Here is a 23,344-nt window from a genome sequence, read left to right on the forward strand (position 1 = left end):
ACAACCAACCAGCCAAGGCAGGGAAGCAGATGAGGATCAACTCCTACCTTTCCACCAACAGAGCCGTGAGTAAAACTTTTACACTCCCTATCCAGAACAGATTTACAGCCCTGAGCATGGAGAATCCTCACTCACGCCTCCGCCAAGGAGTCTGCTATAAGGGAGACTTCATTACACCAGGCATCTCCTTCGCTGTCTAATAACTCCAGCCTGGGAAAACCCCTGGAGCAGAGAGACGGGACCTAAGAGAGCCAAACATACCTGCAGCCACTCCTGTGGACCCTACCATAATATTTAGGAGAATCCTGCTTTTTATCAACAGAAACAGTTATACAAATCCTAGGGCTTTTAAACACAATCTCAACAAAGGTACATAAGATCAGGCCTGCCTTTGATACGTTTGTGCTACACAAGTATACTATTAAAACTTCAAACATAGGCCCTGGCAACATCCAGACAGCTCCCTCTTCAGCTCCAGTCAAGACCTCTGCCAAAATCACATACATGACACAGGCTGGACTGCCAAAAACAGCCCATTCATCTCAATCCTTGAAAGCTATAGCAAACTAGTGGAGGAACTACAGAAGCACCTTACCAACAGGAACAACAGCCACCCCAAGCCACACCTGTATTGCTCCAGACCATGGTTCAACTCCAAATGTGTTGAAGAAGAAAAAAGGGGGGGGGTTGCTCATCACTAACTACAACACCTACAAGGCCAACACAAGTCTAGTGACAGTTCAGGACCTCAAGCAGAAGAGGCAATACAAACAACTACTCAAACACAAGAAAAGAAATGCTATGAAAGCTGCTTGGTCACACCTTACTCAAGCAGTCAGAACCAAAGACTCAGCCTTATTCTGGCACATCACCGCAGATCACCCGAGCAAAAGCCTGACACACCTGGACAGCTTTACCTCACCAGAGGCCTGGGAATTGCACTTCAGTGAACTGTACAAAGGCGAAGAGCTGGACCACAGATGCCCTCAGCAATATGCAGAGGACTTGCCTTCCTGGCTGCCCGTGGTGCCAGCTGAGATCATGGACCTGATCTCGGACCTGGGGAGGCTCCTGGCAATGACCTAATTCCTCTTGAACCTATAAAAAACAACTCAGCATGATGGGCTCCCATTCTTGCTGCGCTGTTCACATCTGTTGACAAGCACAGACGCATCCCTGAGGACTGGGGGCTCGCAGTCATAGTTCCCATCTTCAAAAAAAAGGCAAGATGGATGACCCAGCTAATTATAGACCTATCAGCCTGTTCAGCACAGCCCACAAACTCTATGCTAGACATCTGTATGGGAAACTAAGGGACTGGCTGGAACAAGAAAACATCCTGGTAGAAGAGCAGGCAGGACTTCAGCACCTAATAAAAAAAAATACTCCACTCACAGCTCAGTCTCCCTGTATGCAGCCTTCATTGTTCTTAAGTCCACTTTTGACTCCATCTCATGACCCAATCTATGGGGGAAACTGGAAGCCTCCATGATTGACCAGCACCTGCTATTTTTCATTTATACTGTGTGTGATGACACATTCCTGAAAGTTAGATGCAACCCCCAAGGACACTTATCTAACACCGTCCCAACACACACAGGCTTCAAACAAGGTTGCATATTTGCTCCTCTCCTGTTCATCTTCTATATAAATGACATGGTAGACCACCTAAACAACCTGGACTTCCACCTTCCAAAGTTGGCAGAAAAACATATCTCCACCCTGCTCTATACAGACAATGTGGCAATCCTCTATACCAGTGTTTCTCAACGTTTTTTGGAGTCATGGACCGGTACATTATTTGTGCGCAGTTTCCCGGACCAGCAGTTTGTAAGGGGGTCTCCTGCCTTGCCCCCACCCCCACCCCCAGGCAGCCCCCGCAAACCAATTTTGGGCAGCTCTCTGGAGCTCATTTCCAGGCAGCCCTCGCTGCTGGATAATGTTCATTTCGAAGAAACAAAATGAATGTTATCCAGCAGCGAGGGCTGCCTGGAAATGAACTCTGGAAAGCCCCTGTTGGCCCAAAATTTGGTTTTTTTTGGGGGGGGAGGTGATTTTTATTAGTGATACCTCACAGACCGGTACACAACACCTTGCGGACCGGCACTGGTCTGCAGACTGGTGGTTGAGAAGCACTGCTCTATAGAGACAATATGGCAATCCTTATGGTTTAAGGACCCCCACAGGACTTAAAAGAGCACTGAAGGCCCTCTCCCAGTACTGCAGGGAAGACCTATTGGAAACCAATTACCATAAAACCAAAATTATAAGAGACCAAGGGCACAGTCCTGATGTATAAATGGGAATGACATCAACCAGATCTCATGCTTCAAATATCTGGGGGTGATGCTTCTGGGACTAGGAAGGCCCATGACAGCTATGCTGCCCCAAATGCCCAGAGAACTGCCACAATTATCCAAAAATTCTTCTGATCAAAATGGGGCCAATACATATCTGTAGCCCTTAAGCAATTTGAAGCTAAGTCTATGGCACAACTTCTATATGGTGCCCAGCTAGGCCCCTTTTCCAACTTTGTCCCTTTAGAGCTCATCCAGACCAAATTCCTACGAGCAGTACTTCATCCCTCATTGTGCCTCTAACGCCGCTCTACAATTGGAGGTAGGCCTGGTGAAAATGGAGGCCAGAATCTGACTGTCCATACTCAAATACAGGTTGAAACGATCCCTCCTCCCCACAGGACTAACTCCCTCAGCACTGGTGGATGACTTCCAATCCACATGGAAGCATACTACATGGAAGCAATCTCTATCAGCAAAACTATTCTTACTTGGACTTTCCCCTTCCTACCTACTTTCCTTGGGTCATAAGCAGGCCGGAACACTTATCAAACAGCACATAATTGACACAGAATTCAAAACCGACTTAGATAAGTCCCCGAACTCTCTTCTCTCTGAAAGTCTAAGGTATATAACAACACCTGCTAGATACCTTACATAGGTAGAAGTAACTAACCACAGAAGGACCTTTACCCTGGCTTGCTATGATGCCCTTCCCTAGGCTATCCTAGAAGGAAGATACAGAAAGATCCCCTTAATTTTAGATCCTGCTCAGGTTGAATCAGGAAGGCCCCACTTTGAATGCACGTGCACACACACTGCCTTGATACTGCCGGCCAGAACACAAGTCATTCTGCACACAAATGAAAACAATTAGAGGGAACACTGCTCCTGCTCCTCTCGTTTCTGGTTTGCACCAATTAAATTTTGCCAAATGCAAAAGCAAGTGTATTATTCTTTTGCAACTTTTTTTTTCATATTACTGAGTGGTTAAATATGCTTTAAATTTTTCTCACATTTAATTACAGGCAGACCTGAGAGAACAGCCACTGGTACCATTGTGCTTACAATTAAAGATGTAAATGATAACTGCCCAACTGTGACAAAAGAAATTAGAAAAGTATGTATGAACAGTCCATCAATAGTAATCACAGCGAACGATCCAGATGCTCATCCATTTGGAATACCTATTACATTTTCCATAGTCAACCAGCCTCAGCCAGCTATATGGAAAATCAGAATAGTGAATGGTAAGTATAGGTATCACTGTGCTATGTATAGGTATCATTATTTTCTATGAAGCATTATTGTTTAAAATGCCTCCCTCACCCCAGTTTCTAAATATGCTTCCAATCCCATGCCCAGCCCAGTGCCATCTATGTGTTTGGTTGGTAAGATTTGCAGGGTTCAGACATAACATGAAATTGTGGTTTCTGTTAACCATAGTTAAGAACCCAAACCATGGCTTGAGCTTTTTAATGCACAACAGTCAAACTATTATTCAGAGCTGCCTATCTGCTTTGTTTCATATCTGCGAAGTTAAGACTCCATTTCATAAGATCATAGGTTGACTCCTGCTGCCATGGTGCAGCAGCCTCTTGAGGCATAGCAATGGTTCTAACTGCAGTTTATCAACAGTTTGTGAATTTGGACATCACACAAAGCCTGAACTTCAAACCATAGTTTCCAATCCTGATTTGTTGGGTGGGCTTAGACTTAGTGCACAGCCTTAGTTAAGGCAGAGTTCTGCATGACCTCCTTCAACCCTGAGAGTACTCTCTCATCCCTACTATCCTCACATGTGTCTACTTCCTTTCTAGGTTAAGAAACACCAATATTGATCATGTTGTCCAAACTCACCAATCTCAGGTTATCCTAACCTATTTGCTTCAGAGAACCCAAGGGTTGAAGTGAGGTTCAGATCTCAGATTCTCTGAAGCAAATAGGTTGGGAAAAGCCAAGGTTGGTGGGTTCAGACATTGCAACCAATCTTGGATTTCTAACCTAGAAAGGAAGTAGACACTTGTGCGGGAATGGAAGGAGGGCATGGGCTGAAGGAGATTGCATGGAGCTCAGCTTCAACCAAGATTCCGCTCTATGTCTAAATTCACCTGCCGGCTCCAAATAAACCATGATTTATGAGCTGGTTCTGGTTCAGATATAATGCAAAATCATTAACTAAATTGTGCCTGAACCCAGACTTTGTAAGTTTCCTTTATATGCAGCTTCATGTATGCATCACACTGCTGCACACAATAATTTGTGCATTAAGAGGAAACTAATATTAAACATTATTTTAGCAGGAATGCTTGTTTACCTCTTGCTTCTGTCATCTCAACTCTTGTGTTAAGCTACAATGCCACTCACTCACCTATGGAGCCCAGCAGTAGTTTGCATACAAGAGTCCACTGTTTCTGGTCACTCTCAATCCCAGAGAGTTTCCAGCCACTAGTATAAAAATCTAGGCATTTGGAAGTGGGGGGATCTATTTTGCTTCATCAGATAAAGAATAAGGCCTTGTTATGGCAAAAATCCAAAGCAACTGTTTAACATTATGTACTATAACTTTAATTCAGTGCAAGTGGCCCATTCTAGCTCTAGTTAATTAAATCCTGCTCAGTGCAATGGCCAAATGATGGGTAAGCTCCTCCTTGATACTTCCAAGCATGATGATATCATAGAATAGCCCCAACCTGCCTTCTGTCTTCTCCTTGATCAGTCCTATGAGTGTAGTTCTCATATGCTTGTGTCAACTGAAGGCCAGTCTTTTAAGACACTACTGATAACTTGTCATCTGAATCAGCCCAACATAGCCAAAACATACTCTAGGAGATGTTGTCTAATGTTTTAAATGGCAACCAGATGGGTCATGAGAAATTATCACAGTGCAGCATGCCCTCTTAAGGGCCTGGGCTTCTACATCTTTCATGGGCAACAGCATGCTTACTTTATTCAGGGGCATGGAATAAATACTTTTATATGATTGTTTCTATTGCTTTGTATATTTTATGGTTATACTGAGCAGGGGTGGAGCCACCATTGGGCGAACAGGTTCAAAGAACCTGGGCCATTGCGCTCAGGGGCCATGGCTCACAGCCCAGCCATACCCCTTGTGTCTGACGTCAGATGCAGGGGGGCACGGCACACTTGCAAATGGAGCTGGGAATGAAGCTGGGAAGCCTGGCCAGGAACACGGCTCCCTGCCTTTTAAAGCAGTGAGAGCTGCTCCTGGCCTCACTGCAAACGTGGCACTGGGCGGAATATGCTTGAAAATGGGGTGTGTGGTTCCGTTTGCAAGTGCACCACACCCCCTGCGTCTTGACGTCAGACACAGGGAGTGTGGTTGGGGGGTTTGGCGATGTCGAGCTGTACCGGGGCTGCCAGGGCAGCATTAGGCTCAACCACCCTCCTGATATTGAGTTGTTTTAATCAGATCTGGTTTTTTATATTTTAGTTAATATTTTAATTGTGTGATTTTCCTAGTCTTGTTTTAACTTTTGTGTGAACTGCCTTGAGATTGTTTTAATGAAAGGCTGTATAGAAATTGAACAGTAAATGAATAAATAAGTGTTCCTGAGCAGAGATTTCCAAGCAGAATGCTTAAGCTCCATGAATTTTCCATTATTTTTCTCTCCCAACAGAAAACTCTGCAGAATTGTTCTCTCAGAATATGCAATTTTATGTATATGAAATCCACATTCAAACGACAGACAACAGTGGCAGAAGCTGTGAAAGGCCACATATAGTCCCATTGCAAGCCTGTCACTGTGATCATAATGGAATATGTATCAGTGGTGCTACTCAAAGGATTGTTGGTGGTGGCAGTGCTGGTGGCAGTGCTGGTGGAGGAGGAGCTGGTGGAGGAGGAATGGGTGGGGGAGGAGGAGGAATGGGTGGGGGTGGGGGAGGAGGAGGAATGGGTGGGGGAGGAGGAGGAGGAGGAATGGGTGGGGGAGGAGGAGGAACGGGTGGGGGAGGAGGAGGAACTGGAACTTGGGGTGGTGGTGGCAGTGCTGGTGGCGGTGCTGGTGGAGGAGGAACTGGTATAGGTGGTGGAGGAGCAGGAGGAACAGGTGGAGGAGCAGGAGGAACAGGTGGAACAGCAGGAGGAACTGGAACTTGGGGTGGTGAATCTGGTACTGGAACTTGGGGCGGTGAGTCTGGTACAGGTGGTGCTGGTGGAGGAGCTGCTGGCAGTATTGGAGGTGATATGGGTGGAGGTAATGGTTATGATGATTATCGCGACACTTATGGTGGGAATATTGGCCAAAGAGCATTAGGCTCAACAACACTTAGTGCCACTGCCGTCGGACTGATGTTTCTTGGAGGACTAATATTTGTGCGTAAGTATTTTATTTCTTTTTTAATTTTTATTTTTTAAATTCCACTCACTTTTCAAACGTAGCAAGATGTTTTAACTCTCTCATTTAACCTTTTACGAGAACATGACTGCTTTTTTTAAAGGTGCTTTATGCATTGTCTCATGAAGTGTTAGACAAGTTGAGAACATTGACTAGGGATGTGCCTCTATTCCAGACTTAGCGTGTTGGCCCACCTCAGAGGACTGGTCTACCTGCTACATGAGGCAGGTAGATCAGGCCTCCACCCCTGACTTACTGCATTGGCCTGCCTTAGAGGACTATAGACCAGTCCTCCAAGGAGAGCCAACGTGCTAAACCTGGGGCAGAGGCCTGGTGTACCAACAGACCCCAGTCAGTAGACCAGATCTCCATGGAAAAACAGCCCTCCAAAATGGCACTCGAAACACGCAAAACATTTCAGCTCGAAACTGGGTCATTTTGTTTTGAGCTTGAAACAGGCCCTTTTATTTAAGGGTGTTTTGTGTTGAACTCAGAGCACTTTAAATGGCCCATTCTGAGCTCAAAATGTTTTGCACATCCTTATCATTGACAATGTGTTTATGCATACACACACACTTCAACCTAGTTTTGGGTAGCTGCTTCAAGTGCTGCATTTTACACACAAAATGTGTGCTACTACATTTAATGCAGAATGTTAAACTGAGTAAATGGTAGGGGTGTGCACGGAACCGGTCCGGCACTGGGGTGGGGAGTTCCAATTAAAAAAGGGGGGCTTTACTCACCCTTTCCAGCAAAGTCACATATTTTATGTAGTAATCGGGCGGCAGGGTGGCGCCCGCTTCAATCTCCGCTGCGCGGGCTCCTTTGTAGACATAATCAGGCAGCAGGATTGCTCCCAGTCCCTGCCGCCCTCTTCAAGCTAAGCAAGCCCCCCTTGGCTGGCGGCCGCCCCCTGCAGCTATCAAGGGGTTCCCCCCTCCCCTTCTTGTCAAATGGCCCCCCATTACAAGAGGATGGCAGGAGAACTCTCTGCCGTCCCCTTCCCCTTTACCGGCTTGGCTTGAAATGGCTTCTAGGAAGCCTTTCGCGTGCGTGCGCAAAAGGCTTCCTAGAAGCCATTTCAAGCCAAGCCGGCAAAGCAAGCGGGCGGCAGGGAGTTCTCCCGCCGCCCGCTCGCTAAAGTTAACTTCACTTAACGTTAACCCCCACTTTTTAATTGAAACTCCCCACCTGAGCCAAAACCACCCCGTGACCGGACCAGTCTGGAGGCCTTTAGAATGGCCTCCGAACCGGTCCGTGCACATGACTAGTAAATGGCCCTAGAGCTCTGTCTTGCTTGTTTCTGAAACCCTTACAATTCCTCATATACTGGAAATTCTAGGCATAGTATTGTGCCTGTGCAGCAGATTCGGGAACACATGTGTGCTCATTGAGATGCTGCACAAATAGCTTTAAGGGCAGCTGCTGTACCAGTAATGGGGGTTAGTGTATATCTAATGCCAATACTGATGGGGTTGTTTGCATCAGAGTAACTGACCTTTGGTTAGGGATGTGCACAAAACCGATTTGCCCAGTTTGGTTTAAATTTGAACTGGGTTCGAACTAGGAGGGGGTGGTTCGGTTTTGGTTTTGTTCGAAACACCCCCCTGGGTTGGTTCAAATCTGAACTGTTTTGAACCTCCAAAAGTGGTTGGGGTGGTATCTGGCACCCATGGGTACCTGCCACCCAAAACCCGAAGCAATCGGACACTCGTACAATTTTTTATGAGTTTTTGAAATTTATTTTTATTTTTCTCTCATTGGGTATAATGGGACTCAAACCAGCCCATTATTCCCTATTGTGGAGCACCCATGGGTGCCAACAACCACCCAAACCCGAAAGCAATCGGACACCCCTACGGTTTTTTATGAATATTTGAAATATTTTAATTATTTTTCTCATAGGGTATAATGGGACATGAACCAGCCCATTATCCCCTATTTTGGAGCACCTAGGGGCACAAAAGTGGGGTGGGTGGTAGTAACCCAGGGGTGCCTACTACCCACAAAACCCCAAGGCAATCGGACACTCCTCCAATTATTGGTAAATTTTAAAAGTATTTTTGAATTCCTCATAGGGAATAATGAGGATTGCAGCAAATGTATAGCTTCACGTTGGGGGGAAAGGGGTGGCCTAGAGCAGAATGTGGTGGGTGGTAGTGCCCAAGGGGGGCAAGGAAGCTATCAGAATTATTTGAAGGGAATTGGGTAAAGGGCTGATTTTTAAGTGATTTTTGAAGTTTATGTGTCTTTAAGGTTAGTAAATGAGAGTGTATTCATGGTTTGTCATTGAAAATCTTATATGCTACCAAAGAATCTACACTCAGAACACTTCAGAAACAACAAAACCCAGTACCCCATGGGTTAGCAACCCATAAGGGTAGTTGGCACCCTCGCTCTGGGCCACCCCAGCACCGCCCATGTGCAGTTATGGGGCTGCTGAAACCTCCATTCTTCCCTATGGAGAAAAACTTTAAAGCTCCTATGGGGTGCTGGGGTGGCCCAGAATGAGTGGTCGTGTAGTTCACAGAAGGTGCCAACTACCCCCATGGGTTGCTAACCCATGGGGTACTGAGTTTTGTTGTTTCTGAGGTGTTCTGAGTGTAGATTCTTTGGTAGCATATAAGATTTTCAATGACAAACCATGAATCCACTCTCATTTGCTAACCTTAAAGACACATAAAATTCAAAAATCGCTTAAAAACCAGCCCTTTGCCCAATTCCTTTCAAATAATTCTGATAGCTTCCTTGCCCACCTTGGGCACTACCACGCACCACACTCCGCTCTAGGACACCTCCCCCCCCCCCGATGTGAAGCTATACATTTGCTGCAATCCTCATTATTCTCTATGAGGAATTCAAAAAATACTTTTAAAATTCACCAATAATCGGAGGAGTGTCCAATTGCCTTGGGGTTTTGTGGGTAGTAGGCACCCCTGGGTTACTACCACCCACCCCACTTTTTCCCCCCTAGGTGCACCACAATAGGGGATAATGGGCTGGTTCATGTTCCATTATACCCTATGAGAAAAATAATTAAAAGTATTTCAAATATTCATAAAATATCATAGGAATGTCTGATTGCTTTGGGGTTTGGGTGGTTGTTGGCACCCATGGGTGCTCCACAATAGGGAATAATGGGCTGGTTCGAGTCCCATTATACCCGATGAGAGAAAAATAAAAATCAATTTCAAAAACCCATAAAAAATTGTACAAGTGTCCGATTGCTTTGGGGTTTGGGTGGCAGGTGCCCATGGGTGCCAGCAACCACCCCACCCACCTTTGGAGTTCGAATTGAACCACCCCCATTTGGTTCGAATTCAAAACTTCAGCTCGAACCCAATGGCTGGTTTGGTTTGAATTCGAACCATCAAACCACCCCAGTTTGAATTCAAACCAGTTCAAGTTCAAACCAGTTTGCACATCCCTACCTTTGGTACCTGATACTATGTTAATCTTGTATTAGCCTAGGATCTGTTTATGCAAAGAAAGCTGTATTTAAAAAATTGTTGTTCATCATGCTCATAATTATAACAAACAAGCAGTCAGAAATAGATCCTGATTATACTGAATTTAAAAGCAAACACTTGAAGGCTCTAATGCCTAGAAATTGCTTGTAGTGGAAGTGATGGTTGGCATTACAGTCAATGAGCCTTGTCTCAGCCCTCATGGGGACTGTTTGCCTTCCTGATCAGGGGTGTAGGGACCGTGGAGCAATGGGGGACTATTGTCCCCCGGCTGCCAGTGTCTGGGGGGAATCACCAAGGTACCACCTCACTCTCAGCCAGGGGTCCCCCTTTCTCCCTCCCCACCTAGACAGCAAACGAAGTGGTTGCTGGCTGAGAGTGTGAGGCACACCACTCTCCTCCCCAGCCAGTGTTTCACTTGAGACTGCTGACTGGGGAACTGCTGACTGGGGAAGCAAAGCTCTGTCGGGTGACACACCCCATGCTCGGTATTGGCCCTGCCTCCTTGCATCTGCCAACAGACACAGGTGGCATGCACAAAGTGCGCATGATTGTAAAGCCTTGGGGATGGGGGAGCCAGTGGGGGACTTTGTCCTCTGGCCACGGCCAAACTCCCTATGCCCCAGTTCCTGACACTGTCCATTGGCACAATAGTCCCTCCAGGAATTTACAGAATCACATGGATACCGAATAGGTTCTACATTTGAAAAAATCTGATATAATGTACGTCTGTTATTTCCCTGAAATCACAGGCATCCATTATATCCAAGTATGAGAACTTTAGTTTAAACAGTTCTTTTGCTTAAAATCTTTAGACTTAAGATTTCTTAGTGACTTAAGCTGGTGACTTTGTGATTTAAGTATCCAAACTACATCTTGTTCTGTAAATTAAAATAACATAAAACATTTTTGTAGTTCATACATTGATTTAGTGCATGCTGTAGCTGCAGTTGATCAGGAACTCCTTTTGTTGATTTGTATCCATAGGCAAATATTCAGCTTAATTTTCAAAAATTGCACAATCTTTTTTCTCTCTCCTCTAGTGGTTCCAATTCTAATGTCACAGTCTGACTGCTGTGGCTATTGTGGCTCTGGTCCTGTTGGTGGAAGTGGAGGTGTTGGGTTTGAGCCTGTGCCTGAATGCTCAGAAGGGGCTATTCATTCATGGGGAATCGAAGGAGCACAGCCCGAAGACAGGGTTGGTTCATTATTTTTCAGAAACTTCTGTGTACAGTCCATTTTCTTACTAGTGCTCTCTTTCTAAAATGGCTGAGGAGGATCCTGGCACACTTTCCAAAATAACCATCACTTCTTATTTTGCATTTCAATGCCAGGGAACCAGTGATGCCTCCTATCAACCCTGAATGGAGTTCACTGACTAATTGTTTATTTTTATTGTATTTTAAATTGTTTTACTTATGTTAATGCTTTAATAGTTTTATATTGTGAACTGCCCAGGGACTTTTTTGTATGGGACAGTATATAAATGTACTAAATAAATAAATACATAAATACATTAGGCCTGTGGAAGCTTCATCTGAAGCCAAATACTCTGCACAATCCTTTTCGCACCATGCAGAGGTGATCATTCCTACTGCACAGTGCTGCTCTTTGCCCAGTAACAGTGGAGCTCCTTTAAAAGAAATGAAGACTTGCTAAGCCCCAGCAGGAGGCTTTACAGACAGGGCTTCTACTCTGAATCTCCTTCAGAAGAGAGTGTGTGCATTCATACACCAGCCAAACATACCCCAAAGTCCCTTTGAGATCCTTGGATTCACTCCACACACAAATCAGGCTTATCGCAAATTCTAGCTTATCACGATGTATTTCCGGGTTTTAAAAATGCTGGTTTTAAGCTACTTTTTCTGAAAACGCCAGAGCAAATAGGGAGAGGCACTGATGTAGAATCATTAGCATGATAAAAGGGATATTCTCTTTAGAAATGCAGATGTTGCCCTTTAGTATTCTCTTCCCCCACCCATTGGCTAGCAGGAAAACACGGAGGCATGCCATGTGAATGTGCAAAAACAAAGACTGAGATCAGAGGGGAGGGGCTGCTTCCCTCAATGCCACGAGTGTAATTCGAAGTGGCTTCACTCAACATTTACCCTGCAGCATGAAGACATGTGTGAACAACTCCCAGGCCCCAGTAGTCCTTTCAGCTCTTTCCCCATAGAGCTCTATGGGACAGAGCTCTATTTCTCTTAAATTCCCCTGGTGCTGGGAAAAGCACAGCATTCCATGAAAGCTAGCACATAGAAGGTTTTTTGCCAAAGTGACCCCTACCTGAATAATAGTGAAAAATAGATCAGAGCTAGAACTAGTACCAATCCTACACATGGCCTGAGAATTGGTACAGGATCAATTGGTACAAAGATTGGTACAAAGATCAATTGGTACAAAGACTGAATGGTACAAAGATCAATCATATTTCATCATTCATTGATTGTATTTAACATAAATTATGTTCAGAACAGCTAAACCCAAACAAAGTGATATCTTCCTATTAGAAAATTACCACTATTTGCACAGTCTTCAAAAAGATGACAACAACATTTGGGGCTTTTTAGTTTAGGAAAAAAGGCAACTAAGGCGAGACATGATAGAGCTTTATAAAATTATGCATGATGTGGAGGCAGTGGCTAGAGAGTTTTTCTCCCTCCCTCACAACAATAGAACCAGGGGGTCATCCCATGAAACTAATTGCTAGGAAACTTAGGACCATTCAGATTTACAGTCTCCTCATCCAATAAAGGGATGCGCCAGAAGAACATTGGGACATCTTTAGAGGATGTCCCAGTGGGCACTCTCTTGATGCATTCCCTTCCTAATGGCAAGAGCAGAGACAATATTGTCCATATCAGCCCATTACCAGGCTCTACACTTTTCACATTTAGATTCTGATCCAGTGACACAAATCCACTCACAGAAATAACTTCCCCATTGCACCAAATCTCACACACACACACACACACACACACACACACACACACACACACACACACTTGGTTTGTGGAAGCCTCTAATAGTGCCTATTGCATCCTTGGCAAGATAAAAATTAGGTCCGTGGACACAGCAGAGTGTCCACAACCTTGTGTTATGCTCATGATTCCCCAAATCAGGGTAAACATCTACACTTGATCTTTATGTCTCTTATAAAAATGTGTCCTTAATTTTTTTTTTCCAGGACGTTTCAAATATTTGTGCGCAACAAGTAGCTACAAGTAGAGGTGATTTTGCTGATTCCTCGGGTAAGGAATATAAACTTCTATTAAATGTTAACTGAGTAATATTTTTCATGATTATGTTTAAGTGAGTAATACAAAATATATGGGATTGTTTCCAAAGGATAGCCCAATTCTACAATCCTGTTAAACAAATCTCTTGGATTTATATATTTTTAGTACCACTGATTGACATCCTGACTAACGACGCAGCAGTGCAATGGGAGAAGGAGGCTGCTCGCCGCCCGTCCGTGGCACGGCCCGTTTGTCCCGGCCCCCCTACCAGGGAGCACGTGGGACTGGGAGCCACTTTCCATTGGCTCCCGGGCACTTCCGGTCTAAACTGGGAGTGCCGAGCTCGCGCGCCTGCGCGAGCTCAGTCTGCCTCTCACGGCGTGGCCGGCCTAGTAGGCACCGCACTGCAGTGGGGGGGATGTCTATGCAATCCCAGCCAATCAGCCTGTACCATAAACCTTAATAAACTGACCGTTCCCTCCATAGCAATGTCTCCGTGTCTCCTTGGGGGGTCCGGGCACAAGCACCACTGCTTCTGAAAAGTTCCACTAACTCGGCTCTACTGCTGGCTCAGCAGTGATGGCAAATTTTGAAAACTTCCCCTTCCCCAGGAAGTGCTCTATGCCACGTAAAATTATGTCCATGAGGATCACACAGCCCTCAGGGACATATTTTTGGGTTACTGAAATTCCCCCACCCAATTAGCTCCAATGTAGTGTTAGTCTGGAATGCTTCAGAAGCCAGCACTTCTCCAATTGCACCATGCTTCATTAGTCAGGATGTCAGTAACTGAAGTTAACTGGTGCCACCCCAACTGATGTGAATGCTCTAATCCAGAACAAGTGCTCTTTTGTATATATGTTATTCTTTTGTAGAACATAGGAACATAGGAAACTGCCATATACTGAGTCAGACCATTGGTCTATCTAGCTCAATATTGTCTTCACAGACTGGCAGCAGCTTCTCCAAGGTTGCAGGCAGGAATCTCTCTCAGCCCTATCTTGGAGAAACCAGGGAGGAAACTTGAAACCTTCTGCTCTTCCCAGAGCGGCTTCATCCCCTGAGGGGAATATCTTGCAGTGCTCACACATCAAGTCTCCCATTCATATGCAAACAGGGCAGACCCTGCTTAGTGACGGAGACAAGTCATGCCTGCTACCACAAGACCAGCTCTCCTCTAATGAAGAAGACTTAATTATCCACTCTAGAGAAGGTGGCAGCTCCACACACAGAAAGACAAAACTGTATTATGCAGATTTGATTTACAGTACTTGTGTGCTTAGATTGCTGGGAATAGTCTGTGGGTTCATATTTGTATGCTTTTTTGCTTCTTAATCCTCTTCTGAACATGAGCAGGCATCTGCATGGATTGTTTTTACAACCCACTGTATGGACTTTCCCAGGTGATATAGATGTAGATATATAATCCATCTGCTGCTAAATAAGATGTAAGTTGAAATTTTCAACTAACATTTGCCTGCCTCTGATTGTATTTCTGTGGTCAGTCATCTTTTTGCAACACACACACATGAAGTCCTCCGCTTTAGTGGGTCTGAGTTAAGACTGACACTTAAGACATTTGTAAATTGTCACCTTGGTGCAACATTACAACACTTGCTATGAGAGGGGAGATTCTGCAAGACGGCTGGCTGGCTGCTGATTCATAGGCTAGAGGAGAAAGAGGCAACAATGACCACTCATTCTCACATTGGTGGCAGTCCTGGTGGAGACTGGCAGTCTTGGTGGCAGCTATGAATGTATCTGAGGTTATGGAGGATGGCTGACTTGCCCATCCAGGAGGTTCCCCCAATGCTACCACTGCTGCTTCTGTGCTTCTGGGCTCAGCTGCTGTGCTGTGATGGCAAGAGAAAGCAAGAGGGAGCCCAGCCTGTTCCTAACCCACATACTGCTTCCTGCCCACCTTCCTCCCTCCCTCCCTCCCTGTTGCCCAGGAGAAGGAGGAGATGGAGGTGAGCTACACAGTTGCCTTCCTTTTTCCCATGGAAAACTGAGAAAGAGCCCGGAAGGGAGAGGGTGGCAAGAGTGAGTGACTTTTGATTCCCACCATCAACTTCTCTGCTGCATGTCTGTGACTGACACACCACCAGCTTTGACAGCACCAGGAAAAAAATAAGGTGCCCAGCCTTGGGTTAGGAACCAAAACCCTATAAATGACATTGTTTCCTTAAGGGAAAGTTGGTTCTGAGTTAAGGCATTTCAACTTAAGAACCAGTTTCCAGGAACCAGTTGTGTCATAAGTGTGAAGACGTGTGTGTGTGTGTGTGTGTGTGTGTGTGTGTGTGTGTGTGTGTGTGTGTGTAATGTTTTTTTAAGTAAGTTGCAAGCCATTCATATTCAACCACTGTTCACATGGCTCTGCTGCCCCCCCACCACCACATGGATTTCACCTCAGGGCCACAAACTGCTAAAAGAAGAGCTTCTGCACCTGTACAGCTTGCCTAGTGGGCAGCCTGGAAGACCTCATCAGCAACTTACCCATGTTAACTGGGCCTAAACTGACTTGAATGGCTCACCCTTGGTTAATGGACTGGGCTGTTTGAGGGCTACCCAATTCACCACTGAAAGCATTTTGTGGCAATCACATTGTTTTCTGTTTTCAGATATCTATACAACTAAGTATGGAGATGGAGGGATTGTGAGCTCAGGAGTTGAAGAAACTACAGGACTTGGAGCTGTTAAAGGCTATGGAACAACTGTAGGTTATGGAACAACCACAGGCTATGGAACAACAGGAAGAAAAGAAGCATTTGGAGGGACGATAAAAGAATATAGAGAAAGTGGAGTGAATATGGCTTTCTTAGACAGTTATTTTTCTGAGGTAACCCATATTCCTTTTTAAAAAAGAGAATATGAAGCTGACTGATCACAGCATTTTTGAACAATTATAAATCCTTACTGTGATCTTATGCAACTGTTTGTGTAAGTGGCTCACATCCTAACGAAGCACACATGCTTTGTACCCTGGCTGTCGGCACACTGCACTAGCCCCCGTGCTACTCTGAGTCCTCTAGCATGCATGTTGTTGTGGAAGAGAGCTAAGAGTTCAGACCATCTCCATGGCTTAGACCATCTCCCTCCATTATACACAATAGGAAAGTGACAATTTTTCGATTTTGTGTAATTTATACAGATTACAGAATTTTGTTAGTTACAATAACAACAAATGTTTATATACCGCTTTTCAACAAAAGTGTCCAAAGTGGTTTACATAGAGAAATAATAAATAAATAAGATGGCTCCCTGTCCTCAAAGGGCTCACAATCTTAACAGAACCATAAGATAAATACCAGCAACAGTCACTGAAAGTACTGTGCTGGGAGTGGATAGAGCCAGTTACTCTCCTCCTGCTAAATAAAGAGAATCGCCGTGTTAAAAAGGTGCCTCTTTGCCGAGTTAGCAGGGGACATATATATATCACATGTATATACCACCACTCAATAAATCTTGTGGTGGTTTACAGTTTAAAAAAAAAAAACTGTCGTGGTGGGCGGGGGGTGGAATTTGGATTGCCTATATGCAGAATTCTAATGTTTTAGCCTGGAGAGCACACAGCCCTGGGTATTGCAAATTGTGAAGGAGCAGCCATTCCTAAGAGAACAATATGAGTGTAACAGATTAAACCCTCAGAACACCTCATGGGGGTGGGTGCCGAATCATCCCTGGCAAGATGCCTGGCTGGGCTTCTCATAAAACTAATTTATATTTCCTGTATAGTTAAAATGCTGCCGCCGCCACCCCTCTTATCAACAGAGCTTGAACCTCCTCCATGTTAATTACAAGAAAACAAGGTCCATCTAATTCTGTCTTCTCTTCTTTCTTCATTTGTAGAAAGCTTTTGCCTATGCAGATGAAGATGAAGGCAGACCTGCAAATGACTGCCTACTGATATATGATCATGAAGGTATAGGCTCTCCTGTTGGTTCCATTGGCTGTTGCAGTTTCATTGGAGATGACCTGGATGACACCTATCTGGATACACTGGGACCAAAGTTTAGGACTCTGGCAGAAATCTGCTTGGGTGTAGAAATTGAGCCCTTCCCAGATGCCACCATGCCTCGGCCACCACTTCCCAATCCTGAACTTGATATCAGCCTGCCACCACCTGGAACTACCATTATTGTTAATACATCTTCACCTATGCCTCCACCTCCTCCTGTTGGCAGCACAACGGTTGTTACTGAGAACACATACACAACTACTTCCAATGTTCAGCCTCCAAGACCTATGCCACCTGACCCTATGCTTCATGGTAATGTAGTGGTGACGGAGACTTACACATCTGGGTCAACAATGAAACCTCCCACAATCAATGTTGATCCCCTATGTGCATCAAATGTAGTGGTAACAGAAAGGGTGCTTGCTCCTTCCAATGTCACTGATATACATGGCATGATAGATATTCCTGAGCTACCAGAAGGGTCAAATGTTGTGGTCACAGAAAGGGTAATTGCACCTAATTCAAGGATACCCACTTCTATGAGCATTCCTGATTTGGCTGATGGGTCAAATGTAGTTGTGACAGAAAGAGTTATTCGACCTGCCGCTAGCTTCCAGGGCAATTTAAGCATTCCTTCTGAATTATCAAGTGGACGTAATGTGGTTGTTACAGAAAGAGTGGTGTCTGGGGCAGGTATGAGTGGCATCAGCGGTATGAGTGGCATCGGCGGTATGAGTGGCGTCGGCGGTATGAGTGGCGTCAGCGGTATGAGTGGCGGTGGTATGAGTGGCGTCGGAAGTCTAGGTGGCATCACAGGCCAGATGCTCAGTCCTGATAATCTCCTAAGCCAGACAATTGGATCTGCTTCCCCTGGCACAACTAGAAGAAGGGTAACCAAGTACAGCACAATTCAATATTCTAATCCATAAGGCCCCTTGTGGTTACACACTGTTGCAAAGCTTCTTATTTAGAACCTTCCCCCCACCCCAGATTCACCACTGAATGATATTTTTATTTATACATAGCAAATCACACTAGAGAGGGGGGAAAGAGATTCTTGATTTTTAAAAAGAATCTCTTAAAAGTTATTCCATTCCAAAAGGAAATTCAGAGGTACTGCCAATATAGGAAGCTTGGGTACATTTTTTCAAATGTTATAGGGTACATAATAGTGTTCAGAAACCATTGGTACAGCCTTTTGTATGTACCTAGTGTTGAAGAGTCTTGTTGGTTTACAGATCACTTTCATTCAGTCATTTAGTGAAAGTGCTCTGTATTTGTTCACCTTTTTTTCTTTCTGCCAGCATGACAAGGAAATGAAACTGAGCTCCAGATAACATTTAGAAGAAGCTTGGAACACTAGCTGAGCTATTTCACTCAGCTCTGAAGCTGCTTGCCTTATTGCATAGCACTTGTATATAATCTGTTCTGAGTAATAACACCAGATGTGATGGATGCGTAGTTCATTTACATATACCACACAGGCAATCAATATAGCAGACTTTTACAGTGAGAGGCACTGCTCTAGCAGTAGAAGGTTTCAGAAAGTATAAGGTTTAAACTGAATGTTACATGTCACAGCTATATTTATGAATGATGAGGGCGTGTTTACCTGCAAGCCCACTTTGCACATCATCAGATCTCAGAAAACATCATCACTGTTCTTTAGAATATTCTGTGATGAAGTGTTTGAATACAAGCTCTTCCCTTTTAGCCATACAGATTGGCTTGGGTATGAAACTATTAGCAATGTTAGGCTGTATGTCCAGTTCCTCTAGCTTTCTACTTATTTTTTATGTATGCTTACATACATACCTTACTGTATGTAGTTTATTGGCAGAAAAGAAATAAAAGAGGATGGTAAAATTTTGATATCAAAAAGACCACGCAAGATAGATTGTGCAGGAATGAGAGAAGGAATACATAGTATTATATTTTTAAAATAAATTTGAATATTAAAAAGAAGAAATATGCTCTGCCAAATCTGTATTTCCACATTAACTTATTTGACTAAATGTTTGCCATAAAGTTTTACATGCTACTGCAGACACTAAGGCTGAAATCCTATGTATGCTTGCATAGGACTTCCCATTTAAATCAGTGGGATTCTTATATGAGTAAATGTATTAAGGATTGTGCCGCACAAATCTTTTCTGTGTTGTTCACTACTTTCACTGATAGTTTATAAAACATATTCAGCTGGGTTAAAAAAAATTGAAAATATATCATCTATTGTTTGGGGTCCAAAGAGTTACTTGAGAGAGAGCTTCTATAACTGGATGTACCCAGTGGGATTTTTTAACTCCTCCACCACCACCACCACCACCACCACTTTGATAGCACATGCAGTGCTAGATGAAAACACTGACAAATGACAAGACAATGCTAATGAAGGTAAAGACTCTTGTGTTGGCTGTTGCAAGTTAATTAGAAATAATCTCCCATCATTTTCAAAAAGAGCTTGCCATGTGGCATGGGGTACTGCTATCTGAGGTTTACAGTTATAAAGCCCCTTGGGCAGGCAGAAGCAGTTGCCTAGTTCTTTGGGTCCTGGCTTCCATGTTTTAGTTATGTACCATATGTAAACTAAAAGTAACTGCAATGCAGAAAACACACATTGTAGTGTAAATACAATAGTGATTCACAAGAATCCACCCCACCCCCCAGCTAAACTTGTAATAAGCAGTTCTCTATATCTTGGATGTTTCCCATTATTTGAGGTAGGCATATGCAGACATTTTAGGACACTGTTTTAGAGCTACTTAGCACTACTTCCACTGCTACATTTCCTTGATTACATGTATTTTCTTCTGTTTGAAGATTTTTCAGCTTCACCAAACAAACTACCAAAGCTTCTTTAGATTACAGGTTATATAGAGATAGGGGCTTAACATCCTGCCTAAATTACTCAGTACAAATCCTATTAAAATAAGTAGTCCATTAGAAAACTGTTACAATCACACAACAATAAATCCCCCTCCTTTCCTTTTTTTTTTTTAAAGGCTTTTTGAAATTATTGAAAATGTGTGTAGAGAAACTGTCAGAAATAGTTGAACAGGCACATATTTCCCATGTCAAGAGAGCCAGATGCGACTAAGCAGGTACTGCAATCTTATCAGGTACTAGTAACATCTGGCTTTTAATTGCAAAGATGTTTACCTTCAGCCATTGTCCAGACACTTCACTACTCCCATTTTAAAACATGTGCAAGGAAATGCAACTTTAGAAGCAACCTTTAGAAAGTACCTGTTCAGATTTCTTTGGATCTGTGCAGTTTCAGAGGTTTGTCTCTTAAATACTGTAAAAGCATATCTACACTCTCAACCTTGATCAGTTTTATACAGTTTAGCGACAATAGCTTCCCCTCAGGATCGTGGAAATTGTAGTTTTTTTATGTACTGCTGAGAATTCTCTGTTGGAGTTTCCTAGCCTCCCTCCCTCAACTACAATTCCCAAGATTCGCTATATAGTAATATTCTAACTATATTATGTAGATATGCACATATGTTGTTTATGTATGAACTAATGCCCATTGCAGAAACAAACGCCATTGTTCCTATTTCATTTGTAAAGGATTCTCTCTTATGATTGAAATAAGATGTGTATTTTATGTAAAATCTCTGCCAGGTATTTGATATTGATTTGGTTATTGTCATAAATGTTAATAACTATTATTGCGGAACAGCACAAATCCCTTATTCAAATGGAGTACCACTTCATTGTTCTTATGGGAAAGTCCTGAACAATGTGAACAGGAGTGGCTGCAAATTTACGGGAAAGATCATTTAGTTTTACAAACTAAGATTTAAGGGAAATATTTTCTCTTTACGTTCAACTAACGCAAAGCCAGCTAGTCAAATTACTCTCCCCAGTATATATCATACACACATACTATGATAAATATTAGTGTGTGCCTTTTAAAAAAGATATGCATCCTTTCACAGTACATTTTATGCTAATAAAAATGTAATTTCCATGTTACATTACTGTAATTCTCAGAGTCACACGTTTTTTCTTTGTTACTTTGTTGGAATGAATTTTATATTTGAATTTGTCTGGGAGTAAATCTATCACAAAAGCATAACTTTTAAAATGAAAGTGTTTTGTGGAATAAAGACTTTCTGTCTTGGTTAGTTCTAGTTTTCAATGATACTCTTTACAAAGATTTTGTTGAATGCTTACAAATAGGCTTTAATACTTGCTTTACTTGCTTTCTCAATTATAAACTACCAATAACTCATTTCTTTAAGTTGCATGCCCAAAGCATTTCTGAACGTTAACTCCCATTGCTCTTTCCCCCCCTGATGTGATCGGGTTTATTTTTTATTTTTTATTAAGTTTTGTTTGTGAGTTACTGCTGGAGCTCTGAGATTACAATCAATTGGCAAACGTTTGTTTTAAGATGTAAAGCAATTGTTCAGTTAAATAAAAACTTCTGGCCAAACTCTTGCAAGATTTCTTTGTTGTTGAAGGTAGTTATAAAAATATGCTTAAGCTGCAATCCTGGATGGACACAAACTCCAGGGAATAAGTTGTGTTTTACTCATTCTGTCAGCCACTTGGGAGCCAAACGGGCTCATTGTTTTTCAATGGCATTTTTTGCAGATATGCTTCAGTTCACGCAGCATGCCTGTTTTTATTTCTGCTAATTTTTACATTATTTTATTTCCTTGAATATTCAAAATAATATTACAAAAAACATCAAGCAAAATAACAGATCAGGGGGAGGCTGGTGCCTCCAAAACATGGGTGTCAGGAGCAGCTCTCCCGTAAGGCCAAATGAGGTAACAGCCTGAGGCAGTGAGTGTGCCATGGAGGAGCACCTTCCCCACTGCAGCTTCACTTACCTACTGCTCCTACCCCGCTCTGTGCTGAGGAGGTCCATCTTTGCACTTCCCCCTGCTCCTTCACTGGCCCCAACCCCACCTCCCTCACCATGCTGCCTCCACCTCACTGGCCGAGATGCCAACCTCTCCCTCGTTGCCACTGGCTTCATCTTCTGGGATATGCCACCACTGTGTCATCCAGTGAGACTGCATGGAATAAGTATTCAGCAGAGCTTCACTGGGTATCCTCACTGCCCTTGCTATGCCAGCACCAGCAGATGCTCTCCCGCAAAACAGTCTCCTGCTCCAGCACCAAACTTGTTCCAAGGCAGACACATTTGTTGCTGGAGGGGGAGACAGTGCGAAGAGAGAGAGAGCAGAATGGCACTGGCACAGCAGTGCTGACAAGGAGTGTAGAATCCAAGGGAAAGAGTTGTGCTATGCAAGGACAAGGCAGTAATTGAATCAGGAATATTAACAGTTTAATGAAATAGATAGTGAGGTGATTCTCACAATCAGCCAAAATCGGGCTAAGGGAGCCTAGCCCAATTTCGGCCGAGTGTGAGAACCACCGGGCTCGCAGAAAAGCCCGGTTCCTCCAAAGCAGGTGACCCGCTTTCGTAGTCCTCCCCTTAAACAGGGTTAGCGGAGCGAGCACTCCGCTAACCCTGTTTTTGTGATCATGTATTGCTGTGGTGCGGCTCTGCAGCGCAACAACACCTGAGCAGACCCCCGTCGAGAGGCTGAAACAAGCCTCCTGGCCCTGGGGGTCTCTCAAGGATGCCCCACGCACTTGCGAGGGGCATCCTGGAACTTCCAGGGGCTGCACGGCCCCCGATCCCCACAGGCCCCGCCAGCAGTCGTGTGGGCAGCCAATCCAGCCACCCAGGGCAGACTACATGATCGTCTGCGGAGAGAGCAGGCTAAGCCCGCTCTCCCTGCAAATCCCCTTCCGGGAGTCTCACTGATCGTGAGACTCGCCTCAGTATGTACAGAGAGGAAAGTGCAGCCTGCCTTCAGTGCTCTTGCTGCTGGCTGTTTGTTAGCTCCGCCTCTACTCCAGGACTGGGATACAAGTAACTAAAGCTATAGGTATAGAAATAATTCTATAATTATAATTCTTATAATTAGAATAATTCTATTCTAAAGGTATAGAAATTGAATGAATGATTGAATGAATGAATGAATGAATAAAA

At 43.9% G+C, this 23,344-nt stretch overlaps 1 protein-coding gene across 2 annotated transcripts in view; it reads left to right on the forward strand.

Annotated features, from left to right (window-relative positions):
• LOC128353022 (desmoglein-1-alpha-like) overlaps positions 1 to 21,760 on the forward strand; it is a 57,587-nt gene extending 35,827 nt beyond the window's left edge. For both annotated transcript variants that reach the window (XM_053313674.1, XM_053313673.1), the window contains 6 exons: positions 3,326 to 3,547; positions 5,939 to 6,640; positions 11,169 to 11,323; positions 13,313 to 13,376; positions 15,986 to 16,203; positions 17,214 to 21,760. In XM_053313674.1, coding sequence (XP_053169649.1) covers positions 3,326 to 3,547; positions 5,939 to 6,640; positions 11,169 to 11,323; positions 13,313 to 13,376; positions 15,986 to 16,203; positions 17,214 to 18,251 — 2,399 coding nt within the window. In that variant the 3' untranslated portion in view covers positions 18,252 to 21,760. The remainder of the gene's footprint in view (positions 1 to 3,325; positions 3,548 to 5,938; positions 6,641 to 11,168; positions 11,324 to 13,312; positions 13,377 to 15,985; positions 16,204 to 17,213) is intronic.
• The last annotated feature ends 1,584 nt before the right edge of the window (positions 21,761 to 23,344 follow it).

Source organism: Hemicordylus capensis, chromosome 4 (assembly GCF_027244095.1).
Source record: "Hemicordylus capensis ecotype Gifberg chromosome 4, rHemCap1.1.pri, whole genome shotgun sequence".
Lineage (NCBI taxonomy): Eukaryota > Metazoa > Chordata > Lepidosauria > Squamata > Cordylidae > Hemicordylus > Hemicordylus capensis.